Here is an 18638-nt window from a genome sequence, read left to right on the forward strand (position 1 = left end):
GACCCATCTTCCTGAGTTCAAGTCTGGCCTCAGACACTTACTAGTTATGTGACCCCAGTCAAGTCACTTCACCCTGTTTGCCTCAGTTTCCTCATTCGTAAAATGAGCTGGAAGAGGAAATGGAAAATTTCTCCAGTATCTTTGCCAAGAAAACCCAAATGGGATCACAAAGAATCAGACATGATGGAAATGACTGAACAACAACAACAACAAATTACATGCCAGGCACTGTGCTAAGTCTGGGGATACAAAGAGGCAAAAGGCAGTCCCAGCCCTCAAGGAGTCATCCATTCCAACTCCCATTGCCATCAAACTAGTTCAGACTTTCACTATTTACCTAGACTTCTGAACAGGTCCCCCAGCCTCCAGTATCTCCTCCTATCTAATTCATCCTCCATTTTATCAAAAAGATATTTTAAAAAACCTGTTATTTTTAAATTGTTTTAAAAAATTGAGTTCTGAATTCTCTCTCTCTTTCCTGCTTCTTCCCTACCCATTAAGAAGGCAAGATTATGATATCAATTATACATGTGAAATCATGCAAAACATATTTATGTATTAGCCATGTTGCAAAAAAAAGCAAGAAAAATAAATAAAGTTTAAAAATTATGCTTCAATCTGTACTCAGACTCCATCAATTCTTTTTCTGGAGGTAGACAGCATTTTTCATTTTAAGTCCTTCTGAAGCTCTCTATCTCTTGTTTGGTCATAAATTCTTCCCTTATTCATAGTTATTACAGGTAAATATTCCTTGCTGCCCTAATTTGTTTATGGTATCACCTTTATGTTTAAAACATGTACCCATTATCACTGTACTGATCAGAATAGCTAAGTCATTCAGAGTTGTTCGTTGTAAATATTGCTATTACTGTGTACAATGTTCTTATGGTTCTGCTCACTTCACTTTGTATCAGTTCATATAAGTCTTCCCAATTTTTTTCTGAAACCATCCTGCTCATTATTTCTCATAGCACGATAGTTTCCCATCACAATCATATACCACAACTTGTTCAGCCATTCCCCAATTGATGGGCATCCCCTCAGTTTCCAACTCTTTGCCACCACAAAGAGAGCTGTTACACATATTTTTGTACACGCACACTTTTTTCCTTTTCCTTTGATGTTTCTGGGATACAGACCTAGTAATGGCATTGCTGGGTCAAAGAGAGTGCACAATTTTATAGCAATTTGGGCATAGTTCTAAATTGCTCTCCAGAATGGTTGGATCAGTTCACAACTCCACCAACAGTGCATTAGTGTCTGAATTTTTTCACATTCCTTCCAACATTTGTCGTTTTCCTTTTCTGTCATATTAGCCAGTCTGATAGGTGTGAAGTGGTACCTCAGAGTTGTTTTAATTTGCAGTTTTCTAATCAATGGTGATTTAGAGCATGTTTTCATATGACTATAGATAACTTTAATTTTTCTTTTGAAAACTGACTATTCATATCCTTTGACCATTTATCAATTGGGGAATGACTTGTATTCTTATAAATTTGACTCAGTTCTCCATGTATTTGAGAAATGAGGCCTTCATCAGAGAAACTTCCTGTAAAAATTTCCCACTAGTTTCCTGCTTTCCTTCTAACCTTGGCTGCATTGGGGGGTTTTTTGGGCAAAATTTTAAAAATTTAATGTAATCAAAATTATGCATTTTATATCTAATAATGCTCTCTATCTCTTGTTTGATCATAAATTCTCCCTTTATTCATAGTTATTACAGGTAAACATTCCTTGCTCCCCTAATTTGTTTATGATATCACCCTTTAGGTCTAAAATATGTACCCATTACCTTGGTATATCTTGTGAGATGTTGGTGTATAACTAGTTTCTGCCAAGCTACTTTCCAGTTTTCCCAGAAATTTTTGTCAAGTAGTAAGTTCTTATCCCAGAACCTTGGGGTCTTTGGATTTATCAAACACTAGATTACCATGGTTATTTACTATGTATTGCATGCCTAATCTACTCCACTAATCCACCACTCTTTTTCTTAGCCAGTACCATATTGTTTGATGATTACTGCTTTGTAATACAATTTGAGATTTAGTGCTGCTAGGCTGCCTTCCTTCACATTTCTTTTTCATTGATTCCCTTGATATTCTTGATCTTTTGTTCTTCCAGATGAATTTTGTTATTATTTTTTTTAGCTCTATAGAATAACTTTTTGGCAGTTTGATTAGTATGGCACTGAATAGCTAAATTAATTTAGGTAGAATTGTTATTTTTATTATATTGGCTTGGCCTACCCATGGGCAATTAATATTTCTCCAATTGTTTAAATTTGTCTATCTGTGTGAAAAGTATTTTGTAAATATGCAAAATAATATTTCTAATGGACAGGTCTAACCATGTCACTTCTCTGCTCCAACATCTTCAGTAGCTCCCTAGTGCCCACCAAATAGGTGACACAGGTTACAGCAGTTAGCATTTGGAGGAATCTTAGGGGGCCGTCTAGCCAGTTCCCTTCATTTCACAGATGAGGAAACCAAATCATGGAGAAGTGACTTGTACTTCCCAAAGCAAATAAATATCAGACTGTGGAGTCAAGCTGAGCTCCTGTGACTTCATGCTGGGTACTGCTTCTACTATGCTCTAGCATTTGAAGCTCTCCACAATCTGGCTCTAGCTTTCCATTCAGATGCATTTCACATTACTCTCATTCATGTACCTTAGTTTTGAGCCAGACTGATTGACTTGTGAATCCCAACCCAATTCTGCCCCACTCTCTCCTGCCTCTGTCTTTGTACGCTTAGAATGGCTCCTTCCCCTTCTACCACCCAAATCTCCTTCTGTTGAAATCTTCCTCTCTCCTCAAGAACTAGCTTAGGTGCCACCTTGAAGTCTTCTCTAATCCTAGCCAGGAGCGATTGATTGCCCCCTCCTTGAATCTTAATAGAGGTTATTTGTATGACCTGTATGATTTCTCCCATGGATTCCATTCTATTTTAACATCACCCATATAGATACTTACTACCTGTGTGACCTTGGGCAATGGCACAACCTGTCTGGGGGAAAAGGGATTGGATAATATGACCTTTGAGGTTCTTTCTCCAGCTCCAATTATTTGGATAAATATCTTACCTTCCCATTAGATTATAAACTCCCTGAAGACTTGGACTCTATTTTTGTTCATCTTTGTAATCCCAGCACCCAGCTAGGTATATTGCAAAAAAACAAACAAACAAAAAACCCCAACAAAAACCCCCCCAATTTAAGGAACTTTTGCTGAATTATATTGAACTGAGTGAATCAATCAATCTGTAGTCATAAAGCCCTGTTTCCTACTCCCCGTCTCCCTGCTATGTACCAAGTACCATGCTAGGTGCTGAGGATATAAAGACAAGAAAACAATTCCTAATTCTCGTGGAGTTCATGTTTTATTGGGAGGGGACACCATCCACAAATGTAAGGATGCACAGAATAAGTATATGCATTTACTTAAATGTTAAATAAATACAAGAAGATAATGGTCACTACCCTTGGCATCTCCCTCTCCTTTTCTGTGGAATCAGCCTCCTCTCACCTCCTTTATTCCCTTCTGTAAAGTGGGTGCAATTGTATTCTTCCTCTGTCTATGACTTTCCTAGAGTGGGGAGAATTAACTCCAGCGATGATGACAAGTTATTTGGAGCACTGGTAGAAGGTGTGATGGAAATAGTTCTATTATTTTCCCAGCTGTTGGACCTCCCCACTGGCATTCAGTTGCCAGCTGAGATTGTGACTAACATTTTGAGGCCTGTCTCATTAGAGAGCTCCCTCACACCAAGTGTGAAATGCAATAACAAATTCCTCATCCCCGGGGCAGGAGCTAGACTCTGCTCTCCAGCTATTTTCTTTCCCTCTCCCTCCCTTATGGCTCTGTTTACTTTGTCTGCAGCAGTGAGTCGAGTCCAGGGCTTGTCTGCTCTCCTGTCATAATCCTGAGCATCGGCCACTTCCACATAGTCACTGAAGCGAATGAGAATCTTTCTCTCACGGAGCTCTTCAACTGTAGGCCTCTGACTGAGCTGTAAGGGAGAGGAGGAGAGATTAGGTACCTAGTGTACTGTCACAGCATCCAGTGCTTTTTAGCTCCGGAATGGACCCCAGAGGCCGTCTGGTCCAATCCCCCCATTTTACAGATGATGCCCATGGAAATAAAGGGACTTGGAAATCATATAGGGAATAATCATTGGTGGTGGAATTTGAACCTAGGGTCAGTGATCTTTCCTGATACCATGCCTCCTCCATCCTGACTTATCTAAGGTCATAATTAGTTAGGGCCAGAGTCTTGTACAAAATTTGGGTCTCCTGACTTATTATAATCTAGAGTTCTTTATATTATGGTACAAATGAGTGCCATTTTCCTTTCTTAAGGCTATCTTTCAGGTTCTATAACTATGGACACAGGCATAGCTGCAGTCAGAACACTTGTTATGCAAAATAAACAAACACATTCTAGAGACTGTTCTTTTTGACACCATTCTGGCATCATGTGGTTCTTGGCTAGAGCTGGAAGGTTCATTCCGTACTGCCAGTTGGAGGACACAGGGGAAGCAATAGGCATTGCATGGAAGCCAGATTGGGTAACAGGCTTGTGTAATGCTCCCAAGGCCATTAGGACCTGGGGAAGTCTAGGTCACAGGGTTGGATGACCTGAGGCCTGGAGGCCACATGTTCCCCACCCCTGCAGGTCTCTGGAGTCTAAAGCTGACCTAGAATACTAGGAGAATATACATAGAAACACCAGAGGGTCTTAACCTGGGATCTGTGAATTTGGTTGTTTTCTTAAAAAAAAAAAAGTTTAACCAAATTTCAATGTAATTGGCTTCCTTTGTAATCCTATTTTATTTTATGTCATTTTATAACATTATTTTGAAAAGGGCAGGCTTCACCAGACTGCCAAAGGGGTTCATGAGAGGTAACTTGGGGTGGCACAGTGGATAGAGCACCGGGCCCGGAGTCAAGAAAACCTGAGTTCAAATATGGCCTCAGACACTTATTAACTGTATGACCCAGGGCAAGTCACTTAACCTCTGTCTCTTTCCCATTTCCTTAATTGTAAAATAGGGATGATAATGCACCTACCTCCCAGGGTTGTTGAGAGGATCAAATGAAATCATATTTGTTTATTTTTTTTTCCCTTTGGCGAGGCAATGGGGTTAAGTGACTTGCCCAGGGTCACACAGCTAGTAAGTGTTATATGTCTGAGGCTGGATTTGAACTCAGGTCCTCCTGACTTCAGGGCTGGTGCTCTATCCACTTTGCCACCTAGTTGCCCCAAATGAGATCATATTTGTAAAATGCTTATTATAGTGCCTGGCACATATAGGTATTATGTGAATGTTGATTCCCTGCTTCTCTTCCTCCTATGACACACAAAAAAGGTTAAAAACTCTGGGTCTAGAGGGTGCTGGAGATTACCTACTCAGACTGAAGCTGGTCTCTAGAGAAGCTTCACATCAACTCTGGTCTCATTCGGTCACCCTAAGATGTGGAGCTGAAAGCAGGTAGCATGATCTGATGTAACCTGCCTTGTTGCAGTGAAGGCTGCAAGGGGAAGGTGCGGCATTTGGGGTGCCCCTAATTACAACAGTTTCCTATTATAATCATAAAAACAATAAAGCAAAACATTCATTAAGGTCCACTGCTCTTAGAACAGCTAAGCAAAGAGGCTTGTGGCGACTATAACTCCTGTTCTAAGCTCCCTGTCGCCATCGGGGCTGCAAGTAAGTGTAGCTCTCTTGGCATTTACGGAATTGGTAAGGCTTTCAATGTCCAACTGCCCTGCAATCCAAAATGCTGCATTCCACTGAGCTGTTTGTTGCAGGCTTTTTGGCATGAATAGCCAACTCAGTTTAAAAGCTAATGATGGGCAGTGGAATTTCTGCCCTTAGGTCAAATAAAAAGCCAGAGAAAGCCCCTTGCTGTGTGGAGCCCTTGTAATAAATGGATACTAAAATCCATCTTATTAAGACTGAATCTTTCTGCTGGGCCTCAATGAGGAGACACAACTGTGTGTCTGCAGCTAGTTATGCACATGGTGTTAGGCTGCGGGGAAAGGGGACTTGGGGAGAGGACATGTGGGAGGGAAGACATGTCCATAGTTATGCTCTGTGTCATCTGAGGGAATCAGATTTTCCTCCAAGCTTAGGTCTGTGGGGAGCAGTGGTGTTTTGAAGTGGACCAGGGGTTGGGAGTAGGTAGCAGTTTCTTTCAACTTGTGGGCTTTTACAATAAAAAGGTATAATTTCACACCCACCAAAGCTAAGAAATTCATTGAGACCAAAGAGTTGCTAGTTTCTAAAAGCCAAACCCAAGGCAGGGAGAAAGGAGGAAAGGAAGGACCACTATTCTCTCTAGGTTTGCTCCTCTCTGGACACAACCAAACTAAAAATCTACCTTACTTAGTAGGAACGTTATGATGGATGCAGCTGCCACTGCTACTAAAAAGCCCACCAGGCACTATACTATTTGCTTTCCTGCCTTACAGAATTTATTATAAACTTAAGTGGGGTGATTTATTGAGGAAAACAGAGGGCTAGGAGGAAGGTGTCTAGTAAGCAGCAGCAAAACCAGCATCTGGCTTGTCTGTGATAAGGGCTCAAAAGAAATAGAACTATGGGACAGGAAGCAATGTATATTCCCCACCCTGCTCATCAACTTCCTCACTTCAGCTCAGCCTCTCACAATTTGGGGCTGCAAATGGAGATATGTGACCACACTGTATTCAGGGAAGCTGCCTTCTCATGCTTCCCTCTCTCACACCACACTGCACAAAGTCGTCCCTTCACTCAGGCAGGCACCCACAATTTAGTTCTCAGGCAGCAGACTTGATAACTATTGAGGGTGGCTAAAAAGGAAATGATGATGCAGGAAGTGATTTCCTTTGGGAAGATGGGAGGGGGTTTAAATCTTGCTTTGGGCACCTGAGAAAATGACCCAACTATTGTTGCTTTTTAGGGTTGTTTCCTTTTGGATTTGCCTGGTCCACCATGAAAAATTCATCACCATTGGCCCTGACAATGATAAGTTATTGCTTAGGTGTTTGACCTGAGACTCCGTAAAGTTGTATAAGGCTTACTTCACTCTTTCAAACAAACCTGAAATTTTAAGGAATTGGTGTATCTAATCAATCATGACTTCTAAATTTTAAAACTTCTTTTGAGTTCCTAAAATTTTGGGGAGCAACTAGTTATTTTCAATCATTTCAATTAAGCTGTTAGGCTGTTCCTTTTAGAGACATAAGCCAACTTGTTTTACTTGCTACAAAGGCCAAGGAAGGGGTGGAATACAGAACCCAGGGGAATATGTCCAAGCCCTTTGCTGGAGATAGTTTATGCCTGGTTAACACTTTAACTTTTTTTGCAAAATACTTCCCTCCCATAGCTCTTATGAGGCAAGGAGTAGAAATATTATCATCCCCATTTTAACGATCAGGAATCTTGAGTCTCAAAAAAGGTTAAGTGACTTGCCCAAGGTCCTTTGTGCTTCATTGGACTGATAATCTCCTTTTTATGAATGAGATATACTAGTCAGCCTATAGCCCAGGGTCATGGGGTTAGAGCTGAGCTGGTTGATTCAAACCCAGGTTCCCTGAATCTAGGCTCGGCTTTCTTTGCACTATATGCCACACTGCCTCTCCAACAAGGTAGTGTTCTATAGACTCATGGGACAGGGAACTACAGTCTGTACTACATGAAGATGGCAAATGTTTCCAAAGTCTTCAATCTGGCTACAGTTGATCTCCAAAACAATGGGTGAGAATTTAAAGGATTGAGGCCCTGTTTAAAGGTCTTTCTACACTTTCGAGGCTGAGCAAGTCACTTGATCTTGGGGAATGCTGTGCTGGCACCATAAGTTTGGAAAAGCACTTGGGAAGGTGAGATTTGTAAACACACATCAAAATTTTTTAGTAAGGATGATTTTCACAGGTTCCCTAAGTTGCCTTAATTGTATAACTAATAGAGAAAAATAAAGATCCACTAATAAATATTTATTAATTTTAAAGGATCTGTTGTCTCCAAGGTTTGGATATTGGTTCTCTGAAAATGCTGACTATAAGAGGCTAAGGATATTGTGTTTAATAATAATAATAAAATAGCTGCCATTTATATGGCACTTCAAGGTTTACAATCTCATTTTGTCCTCAGAACAACCTCATAAGGCAGGTGCTATTACTATCCTCATCTTACAGATGGAGAAACCGAGGCAGAAAGAGGTTAAGTGACTCAGGGTCATAACTAAGTGACTGAGGAAGGATTTGAACTCAAGTCTTCCTGACTCCAAGTCTGGCACTCTATTCTCTATGAATGTGGTTTTCTATCTTCTTCAGTGTCTCATAGATTCATTACTCTTGTGAATATCGCCAAAGAGCTAACCTAGAATAACTCAATGAAGGGTCTTATTGTTTTAAGAGGTTTTATAGTAAGCCCTTATATTTTTACAAGCATTGTAATACTTCAGTTGCCAAACTTTTGAACTGGGTGCTTTAAAAACCAGGTATTTTTTGACCAATTGACTTTTGAAACTTTTTCCTTTGACCGAACGATCTCAGCATTGCATTCGTTGAGTAATTCAGTCTGGATGGCAACCTAAGTGCATTTATCAGAAGGACAAGAAACATCATATCATAAGAATGGAGGAATCCATTCTCTGATTACTGGAGAATTCAGTTTTCTATTTAGATTGGTAGTTTTGAGAGACTCCTACTGTATAGGGTTAAGGGGTCATGACAGTGTGTTGAAAATTTAATAATAGATTTTAAAAAATTCACTTTAATTGAGAATAAAATAGACAGCGAGTGTCACCCTCTCCGGGGGACTCAGAATGATTAACCTAAAAAGTTGGGTGCAAGATCTAGCCAGAAGTGAGGGCTACCCCTCGCTAATGGCATTGAAGTTGCATTGTAGGTTGCTGATGGAAAATGGCCACCAAATGACCACAGAAGCAATGCCCAGAGGCCAACAAAGGGAGGAAAGGGGTGGCCTGGCATCTCCAATCAATTCCTCCAGGTTTATCGGTCAGTCCCCTCTCACCTTTCGGGTTAACCGCCTCTTGATCTCTCGTTTTTCTTCTTGCTCTTCTTGTTCATTCCGAGCTGGAAGAGATACACAAGATTCTTTTGATTTTTTGTAAGTGGCCAAAATAGAGGTGCATCATTGAAGTTTTTATTTGCATATTTATTTCTTATATACTGCTCTTACAGGGTACTTCACATTCCATGAAAAGGTTCTTCTGAGAATAGGATGGTCCCTGCCTCTAATCTCTTCTGGTCTTTTGCCTTTCTTTCATCATATATGTTAGGAAAGCTTTCCAAATTGTCTGTACTCATTCAGCATGGTCTAAACGGTACTTGTTAAACTTCTAATTGTGGTTTCTTTATTTCTTTTGGTTACCAGTCCCCACGCAATGAGTAAGCGTGTTGGCCTGGCTATCAGAGGATGAAAATAATCATGATATTACAAGAAACACATGGAAAACTTTTGAGCAGGCTTTGGGAATGAAACAGGATATAGTTTTCTTCCTTTAATGTGGCTGCTGGTTTGCTTCATTGCCCAGCCAACCCATTTCAGAGTTAGCTACAACTTACAGGTTCTGCTGCCTCACAGAGACAAGCCTAGGGCTCATTTTGATGTGTGTCTCTTCCCTAACTCAGCATGGGGGCAAAATTGAGGGTACCTAAAGGGGACCACCTGCAAAGCAAAAAAGCTAAACTGACACTAAGACCTCAGTGGAGGTCAGAAGGGAGAAATTCCAGAAACTTCTACTTTCAGAAATTCCCTGAGTAAACCCTTAGAACCATCCAGATAACTAAAGTGGTGTTTTTGGGTCTGGGCTGTTAAATTGATGTATGCAGTAGCATGTGGCTATTTTCATTCTCATAGGAAGTGCCCCAAGAGCTCAGGAAATTAATTTATGAATGTGCTACTGTAGGGTCAGTGAGGTAGAAGGATTAATTGCTCATTTTTTAAGAACCAGATTCAAGATGGTTGAGGAAAGAAAGCTTAGGCTTGGAGGGGAGCAAACCTTCTCTCTGGTTCACTGAAGGCCCTTACTAAATCATCCTATCCTAGAAGTCAATGCAGAACAGTGGAAAGAGCACTGCCTCTAAAGTCACAAGACCTGGATTCAAATTCTGCTTCAGTATGACCTTGGACAATGCCTCAGAGGACCCAGCATATAGTAGGCACTTAATAAGTCCTTGTTGATTTGACAGATTGCTTCTTGCTTATAGGATACCAAACAGTTAATAGTGGCACAGGGAAACATTTCAAAGAGGTTTTGATTGACTGAACTTCTGAGAGGGAGCAAAAACAAAAGACATTTATCTTTTCTCATTTGCATATGGAGAACAGGGTACCTAGGTAGATCCAGTGCTGGGCCTGGAGTCAGGAAGGCCTGACTTCAAGTTTGGCCTCAGACATTGACTAGCTGTGTGACCCTAGGCAAATCACTTAACCTTAACCTTATGTGAAAATGAGATGGAGGGGCAGTTAGTTGGACAGTGGATACAGCACCGGCCCTGAAGTCAGAAGGACCTGAGTTCAAATCTGGCCTCAGACCAAGCACTTGACACTTACTAGCTGTGTGACCCTGGGCAAGTCACTTAACCCCAATTGCCTAAAAATAAAAAATTTTTTAAAAAAATTAAAAAAAAAAAGAAAATGAGATGGAGAAGGAAAATGGCAAACCCCTCCAGTATCTTTGCCAAGAAAACTCCAAATGGGGTCATGAAGAGTCAGACACGACTGAAAACAACAACAAATATGTTGAATATGTGTGTGTATGTATGCATATATATATATATATATGTATATATATATATATATTTTGAGAGAGAGAGAGAGAAGTCAGAGATTATCTAGTACAATATCTATTTTACAGATAAGGAGGAAACTGCTACACAGAGGTTAAGTCATTTGCCTAAGGATATACATGTCACAGTGAACAGTAGACTGAAGATTTGAACCCAGTTCCTTTGACCTTAATCCACTGTCTACTGTTCCAAACTGGCTTGGACAAGGTAACAAAGTTAGAAAGTGAAACGAGGAATAGAGCCAGGCTGCCATGATTATCAATGACATTTACATTGATTAGATTCACCTCACAGGGAAGGGACAATTCCCTGATCAAAATCAGTCTTACATGAAAACAGAGTAAGAGGTTGGTTGCCTACATGATATGATTTGAGGAATGTCATCAAAAGGCTATATACCTCCTCCCCCCCTGAAAAAAAAATTTGACCAAACCTAATGATTACCAAAAGGATTCTTTCCCACTAGCCTGACACAATGTTGAAAATTACCATTTTTAGGGATTATATTGGGTTTAAAGATAATTTCCTATGAGTCACCTTTCAAAATGTAATACGCCTTTTGGAAAGAAAATACATTAAGCCACTAGCAGTCATTAAAATAATTTATGACATATGAATTATTGTGTTGGAAATTAGGGTTACTTCACAAGGCAAGAGTGGCCACGAAAGGTGACACTGGAGAGAGAAATTCTGAGTGAAGAAGAAGGACTGCTGGGGAGACCTGTAGCACTCTGACCTTCTAGGAGAGGTCAGGCATGGATGGGGTGTCCCCTGAGGTGTTGGGGGTTTGGAATGGGAGGAGGGAGAGCTTCTGAAAAGACATGGCGGAAACACAAGAGCACGGGGCCCCGGGACTCCTGGGCGTAGAGGTGATAGGTCACAGCCAAAGTCAAATTCAAAGAAGCACAGAATGCTGGATACCTTAAAGATAATCTTGTCCAGTCCTCTCATCTTATGAGTGAGAAAGAGGTCAAGTGACATGCTGAAGAGGGCACAGGTAAGACAGGACTCTGGTCTCCTGATGTCCAGGCCAGTAGCATTTTTTTAAATACACCACACTGCCTTCACCCAACCTCACATTTTTGAGGAAGAATGACTAACCTTGCAGATGATTGTATGGGACAAACTTTAGGCTGGAAGTTAACTCCCTCTGATTGCCACTGACCAATGCCCAGAAGCCATGGGGCATACATTCCATGAATAGCATGGTGAGCTTGGGAATCTTAGCTGGCCCACTAACAAAGCTCCTGAAATAAAAGCCTAGACTGCCTAAAGCCACCTCTGGAGATAAAAGCACTTTCTAAACAGGAGGAATGTAATAAATACAGGGGTTGTCATAGGGAGGGTCATTGACCTCACTACTGTGGTCAGTATCAGTTAAGAGTGTTCATTATGTGCTCATATACCTAGGATGTTGCTGTACAAGAAGTAGAAGGGGAGCAGGTTAGGGCTAATCGTTATTTATATGTCTCTTAAAGGTTTGCTAGGGCAGCCAGGTGGTGCACTAGAAAGAGTGCCTGGAGTCAAGAAGACCTGAGTTCTGGCCTAAAATGAGCTGCAGAAGGAAATAACCCCAAATGGGGTCAGGAAGAATCAGACATGACTGAAATGACGGAACAGAAACAACAATGATTTACTGAGTGCTTCACAGTCATTGATTGTCTCATGTGGTTACCATAACAGTCCTGGCAAGACTGGTCTACTGATATTATTAGCTCCATTTTCTAAATATGGAAACTGAGGATCAGAAAGGTTGTTGCCTGTCCAGGGTTCATAGATTTAGAACTAGAAGAGACCATAGAGGCCATCTAGCCCAATTCTCTCATTTTACAGATGAGGAAACTGAGGTACAGAGAAAGATCAATTGATTTAGCTAAGTTTACATAGCCAGGATACGACTGAGGTAGGATTTAAATTTAGATCTCATTCTAAATCCAGTTCTGGAACTTCCAATTTATGACTTCTGTCTCTCATGCCAGATCATTGTCTCTTTTACCACAATAGCGATAGGCAACATTTATCGAATGCTTTAAGGCTAATGAAGTGCTTTGTGTACGTGCACTATCTCATTTAATCCTCACAATAACATTAGTATAAATATTATTACCACCATTTTATAGATGAGGAAACTGAGACTCCGAGAAATAGAGCGGAGTTTCCTAAGTTGCAGTTGTTCGGTTATTTTTTTTATTTTTGTTTTTTTCAGTTGTGTCTGACTCTTCATGACCCCATTTGCGGTTTTCTTGGCAGAGATACTGGAGCGGTTCGCTATTTCCTTCTCCAGCTCATTTTACAGATGAGGAAACTGAAGCAAGCAAGCTTAAGTGTCTGAGGCCAAATTTGAACTCAGGTAGATGAATCTTCCTTAGGCCAGGTACTCCATCCACTGTGCTGCCTAGCTGTCTCTAAGATCACACAGTTAATCACACAGTGTCAGGGGCAGTGCTCAAACCCTGCAGTCTGGGTACTACAATCCAATTAATTTTCTCCTTTACTGAGGGGCCTACAGGGATCCAAAGCACATAAAAATAACCACAACAACCACAAAATCTATCTAAAGGATCTAGAATTCTCTATATTTTAAAAAAATGATCAATTTAAAAAAGTCTGCCAGAATTTTGTCCCTCATGGTTTGGGGTGAGTTTTAGAAAAGCTCTGGATTTTAGAAAATGGTAAAAGGATGAAGACTTGAATTTTGTCAGGCTTGGCTTGAGGTAGCAGGGCTTTCGGGGGGAAGAACGCTCTGAGCTGTGGGGCAGGGAGCAGGGAAAAAAAACTTAAAACAAGCTTCCTTTTTTTTCAACCCCAGATTTCCTTAGTCTATAGCTAAATCTCTGCCTGTTGCAGGAATGGATGCTGCCCAAAGCCCAGCCTGCCAGGCTAGTCTAGGTAAGAAATGTCTCAGATAGGTATGAGACCTGGAATCAGGAAGACAGATCTGGATCCGAGACCAGTTACTAATTGCGGTATCACAGACAAGTCATTTAACCTCAGTGTGCTTCCTAGACATAAATGACTGGCTGTCAAGCTGGGAATTGGGGGGGAGGGTGCTGTGGGATTTTCATTCCGTTTCCTAGACAGCCTTGTCACTGCTTCTGAAAGAGAATGCCTGCCAGGCTGCTGGACTCGTAGTCACGAACACCAGGATTTGAATTCTACCCGAGACACTTCCTAATTGCGTGTAACTCTGGGCAAGTCCCTTCACATCAGCCAGCCTCAGTTTTTTTATCTGTAAAATGGGGTTAACATTTGTCATGCTTTACCTCACAGGCCTGTGAGGGTCGAGTGAGATAACACCTTGTAAATCTTAACTTGCTGTATAAATGCCAAGAGTTATTATTGTTGTCATGTGGAAAGTAAGCATTTCCATGAAGGTTGTCTCAGTTTGCTCAGAGGTAGTGTGGTGATAGTGAAAGAGAACTGTCTACAGGGACAGAGGGCCAAAGTTTAAATCCTGTCTCTGATAATACTTCCATGACTTTGGCACGACTCTTCACATCACAGCCCAAGGGTTGTAGGCTTTTTATCTATAAACTAAGATGTTTGCCCTCCATGGCCTCAGAGATATCTCCCAGCTCTGGCTCTATGATGTTTGGCTAGGTCCAGGTGGAAAGCCTTACTATAGGGATACCATTTTTGATGCAAACTCTGAAATCTCAAAGTATGCTTCAAAAGTTGACTGCGGCCTTGAGATCTGGTGCTTCTTGGGGCCAAGAGAGAAGAAGAAATGGGAAAATAAAGGTGGCTTGCTTATATGTGTGTTTGTTTGATTTCTGAGATAAACGAGAGACCTCAAGCAGGTTTATTATTTCTCTGTCTTTTCCCACCTCCAGTTTACACAGTAACAAGTATATAAAGGATCAGAGAAGATCAGATGGGAGCTGAAGGGACTGACACCATCTTGATGGAATTTTCCCCCTGACAATGAAAATCATGTAGAAAAGATTCCAGTTCTCTCTTAGGAAATATTGCTTTTACCTCTTGCCTTCTAATTTCCCATTCAGAAAGAAACTTTCTAAGGGGACTCATGAATACCCACGAAAATAGAAGTAACTCCCTTGCAGTGTGGCAAGCACTGGATGCATCTTCAGAATAAACTCTGACTGAGGGGGAGGCAAGGGGTGGTGAGGAGAAACCATGTGGAAGGGGGGGTGAAGATAGAAAACATAAGTATGATGCTTTGGGATAGAGTTAGCTTGAAAAATCTTTATACTAGACTGTCCTCTCATCTTCCTATGCCTCAAGGAACTCAGGATTGACCAAGTTGTTTCATTACATTAATAAGGAGTTTGACAGAAAAAGTAAAATCAAAGAAATTGTAATGTTAATGAGAGGGTGAGCCCCCAGTTATTAAAATAGGACGTCATATGTTCTCTCCATATATACATATACTCATATATGTAGAAGTGTGTATTTTTTTCTTTCCTAGAGAAAAAATTAAAATGTATGAGAAAGATCAGTAATGGCAAAACTACAAAAAGTTCAATTTCTTTTACTGTACTTTCTGACCCATGAGGTAGTTCTTTAGCAATCAGTATTGATATACATACATATTTTGCACATGTCATTACCCATATATCTATACATATATGTCCATACAACATGTACTTATAAATGTATATATGCATGTGTGTATTTATACATATAAATGCACACATATACATAACATACAACACATAATACATACATACATATATATACACAGATACAAATACACATACATATACATACATACATGTGTGTAAATTTCCTAGGGCAACTTGCCTCATATCTATATGAGAAGCACCAGGGCACCTTGGATAGGTAATTAGCCTTGGACTCAGACAGACCTGGGTCTGAGCCCAGCCTCTGAGACCAGTTACTAGCTGTAGTATCATAGACAAATCATTTAAATTCTCAGTGCCCACAGAAACTCTCTAAGAATAAAAATAACAAATGAATTGTTGATTTGCATTCATAGATGGAGCTTCTATTCTTGGTGTTCTTTACATGCATGAAACACAAATTCAGATAAATGCATATACACACATGTATACATACATACATATATATATATGTGCAGTCCTAGTTACTACCACGTGTACATGTATGCTGTATGTCCACATGGTATTCTGCACATGTATATACACTATTTACACACATTCATACATTTATCTATGTATATATAGATATATACATGTATATGTGTATATACACATACACAAATACATACATATATATATTTAGAGAGAGAGAAAGATTCACAAATATAATCACATAGAAAGAGAGAGTAAAGTGAATTGAGATAGCTATTATGACAAAGAGATAGGCAGCAGCTGGTATTGGGGAGGGTGGAGGCAGAGATAAATTTTGATTTTCTAAATGTTTCCTATGCATGACTACAATGAAAGCTACTGGGTTTCATGAAGCAACTGTCTCCTTTATTTTTTAGCAGTATGTTTTTTAAAAAACATTTTAATATTAAATGACTGTTCTCAATAAATCTCCACTTATTTCTTTTCTTGAACTAAAGGGCTTATTTGTTTTTAAAATCCACTACTACAGAGAAAGTAGGGCTATTCCTGAGGTTCAGCATCCAGCAGGAATATCATTACCAAGTTGTAGGAATTTTAAGAAACAGAGAATAAGCACTTTGGAATGTATTTGGACATACTTTCTTAGCTCCAATTTTAATGGTCAAAAGGATGACCAACTTCATCTGTATCAAAGTTTCAACAAACTTTATTCTCTCCCAGCTGTTCTGCTGGTGGTTCCCTTATCTTGGTAATCAATATTGTTCTCTGATTTCTTTTTAGTCTATTACTGATCTTTTCAAAGTGGCCCTCTAAAAAACAAAATTCTTTTGCTGATGATATATTTTCCTCCTCTATTTTACTTGGCATTTCTGGCCATAAGACCATAGTTAAAATGACTGTGATAAGATAATGTCCACATTTTGTAAGGTTTAAGTGAGGACAGCCACTGTTGACTTGCTATGTTTATTGGGAACTTGGTTTTGGTGTCCTCATCATAGTAGATGTTCCCTTAATCAGAGCTGTACCCAGAAGTGTGTGTGTGTGTGTGTGTGTGTGTGTGTGTGTGTGTGTGTGTGTGTAAAGTGGCTACAACATCCCCCAAAGACCAGAGATTCTTAGAAGTCACTTACGTTTCAGAATGTTTCTTTGCTCCAATTCCTCAGCAGTCGGCCTCTGGCTCAGTCGCCTGCGGAAAAAATCCAGGAAAAGTTTTTGGACCATATCACATCCTTCTCAAATCGCTATTCTTCACTGACCCTTCTCCACACTTGAAACAGGGGGCATGGAGCACAAGCTCGGTCCATCATGTGTTCTGAAGGGCTGAATCTCCCCGAGGACACTTTTCTTCTCAGTTCCTCTATTTCAAACCCCAGGAAAGGCACAGTGTGTTGTGTCATGGTAAAGCTGACCCTCCTCCTTCCTCCTTTCATTAGCCCCTCCTTCCCTGTTCCCTGCCCCCACCCCCTCTGCCTTCTAGGCAAGTTGAGTGAAACTTAGACTGGACACACGTCTTCACAGAATTTGCTTCCTCTCACTGCTGACTTCTCAACCAGGACTATGACTTCTTTTCTCCCTCTCGATGATGTAGTCAATTTTGAGCCCTATGCCCAGTTTTCTCAGTCCCAGTTAAAGCATAAAGAAATCCCCAGTCAATGGAGACTTAACAGGGCATGTCTCAACTACTTAGTACAATAGGCCTTCTTCTTCTTCTGGTCTCCACCCCACCACCATCAGAGCTTTATTAGACTATGAAATGACAAAATGAACAGGATCAGAAATGACACTCTTGTGCCAGGCACATACTTTATTATTATTATTATTATTTTTATTTTTGCCTTGACAAATAAAACATCACCAAGGACCATAGAGTGGCATGACCTCAAGCCAGCAGGAAGAAGAGTAGGAAGAAAAACCTACACATAAGAATATGAGTATCAGTGAGTGGAATGGGAAATATGAATGGAACCCAAGGAGGTAACCACATACTTTCATTCTTATAAAAAGGTCCAGGAATGATAACACTTAACACAGTGCAAGTGGGCAGTAACAGAGAGGCTTGTATTTTCTGAAGCTTTTAGTGATTATGAAATAAGCTTGCAATTATCAAGAATTCTCCACTGCCCTTTGTGATGAAGTGTTTGTGAGGAGAAAGTTCTGGAAGGAATGCCAGGCCTCCTAGAGTCTTCCATTGGGAATTAGTGACGTGTTGTAATTAATGGAATTCTCGACACACAAATGCTGTTAATTCCTACCGGTTACCAATTTCCACTGCTGGCGAGATTGTTAGATCGGGGCTCTGGAAAGAGTTTCTAGTGAGAAACTTCAAGGCCTGAGGATTTCTAAAAATTTCTATCAATGTCTCCATCTCTATCTGATGCCCCAGAATAGGTACTTGAGGCTATCTCAAGGGACAAGCCAGTGTGGACAGATGGACAGGTCTTACCAAACAGGAAAGACTGCAAATTTAGGCACAGCAATTGACTGGATGCTTGTCATTTGAAGACCATCTATGTTCAGAGAGACTTGTAGTTGGGGTGTTGGGAGCAGATGATGTATTGACTTTTATACCACTGCAACCTATGCAGGCTGTCAAGTAAGGCAAGGAAGGGAATGCTATCTGAACTTGGTAGAAGGTATATGTATCAACACTGATGAAGTCACAGATCTTTAATGTATATTAAAGGATCTTCAGCTACATCTATTCTTAATTCTCTAAGTAATCAATCACTGCTTCTCAGTTTTAGTGATGTTAAGCCATGATTACCTTATTCACAGATGCTGAGGAGAAAAGCAAAAAAGGACAGGCTTCAGAGAAAGAATTTGGG

General features: G+C 40.4%; 1 protein-coding gene across 9 annotated transcripts in view; it reads right to left on the reverse strand.

Moving 5' to 3' along the window:
* Window positions 1-18638, reverse strand: part of PHACTR1 (phosphatase and actin regulator 1) — a 655396-nt gene that overhangs the window by 12333 nt on the left and 624425 nt on the right. For all 9 annotated transcript variants that reach the window (XM_078153594.1, XM_078153598.1, XM_078153595.1 and 6 more), the window contains 3 exons: window positions 16944-16999; window positions 9018-9079; window positions 3867-4007 (listed from right to left, as the gene is read on the reverse strand). In XM_078153594.1, coding sequence (XP_078009720.1) covers window positions 3867-4007; window positions 9018-9079; window positions 16944-16999 — 259 coding nt within the window. The remainder of the gene's footprint in view (window positions 1-3866; window positions 4008-9017; window positions 9080-16943; window positions 17000-18638) is intronic.

The sequence above is a fragment of the Phascolarctos cinereus genome, unplaced genomic scaffold, assembly GCF_003287225.1.
Source record: "Phascolarctos cinereus isolate Bilbo 61053 unplaced genomic scaffold, phaCin_HiC Scaffold_4;HRSCAF=312, whole genome shotgun sequence".
Classification (NCBI taxonomy): domain Eukaryota; kingdom Metazoa; phylum Chordata; class Mammalia; order Diprotodontia; family Phascolarctidae; genus Phascolarctos; species Phascolarctos cinereus.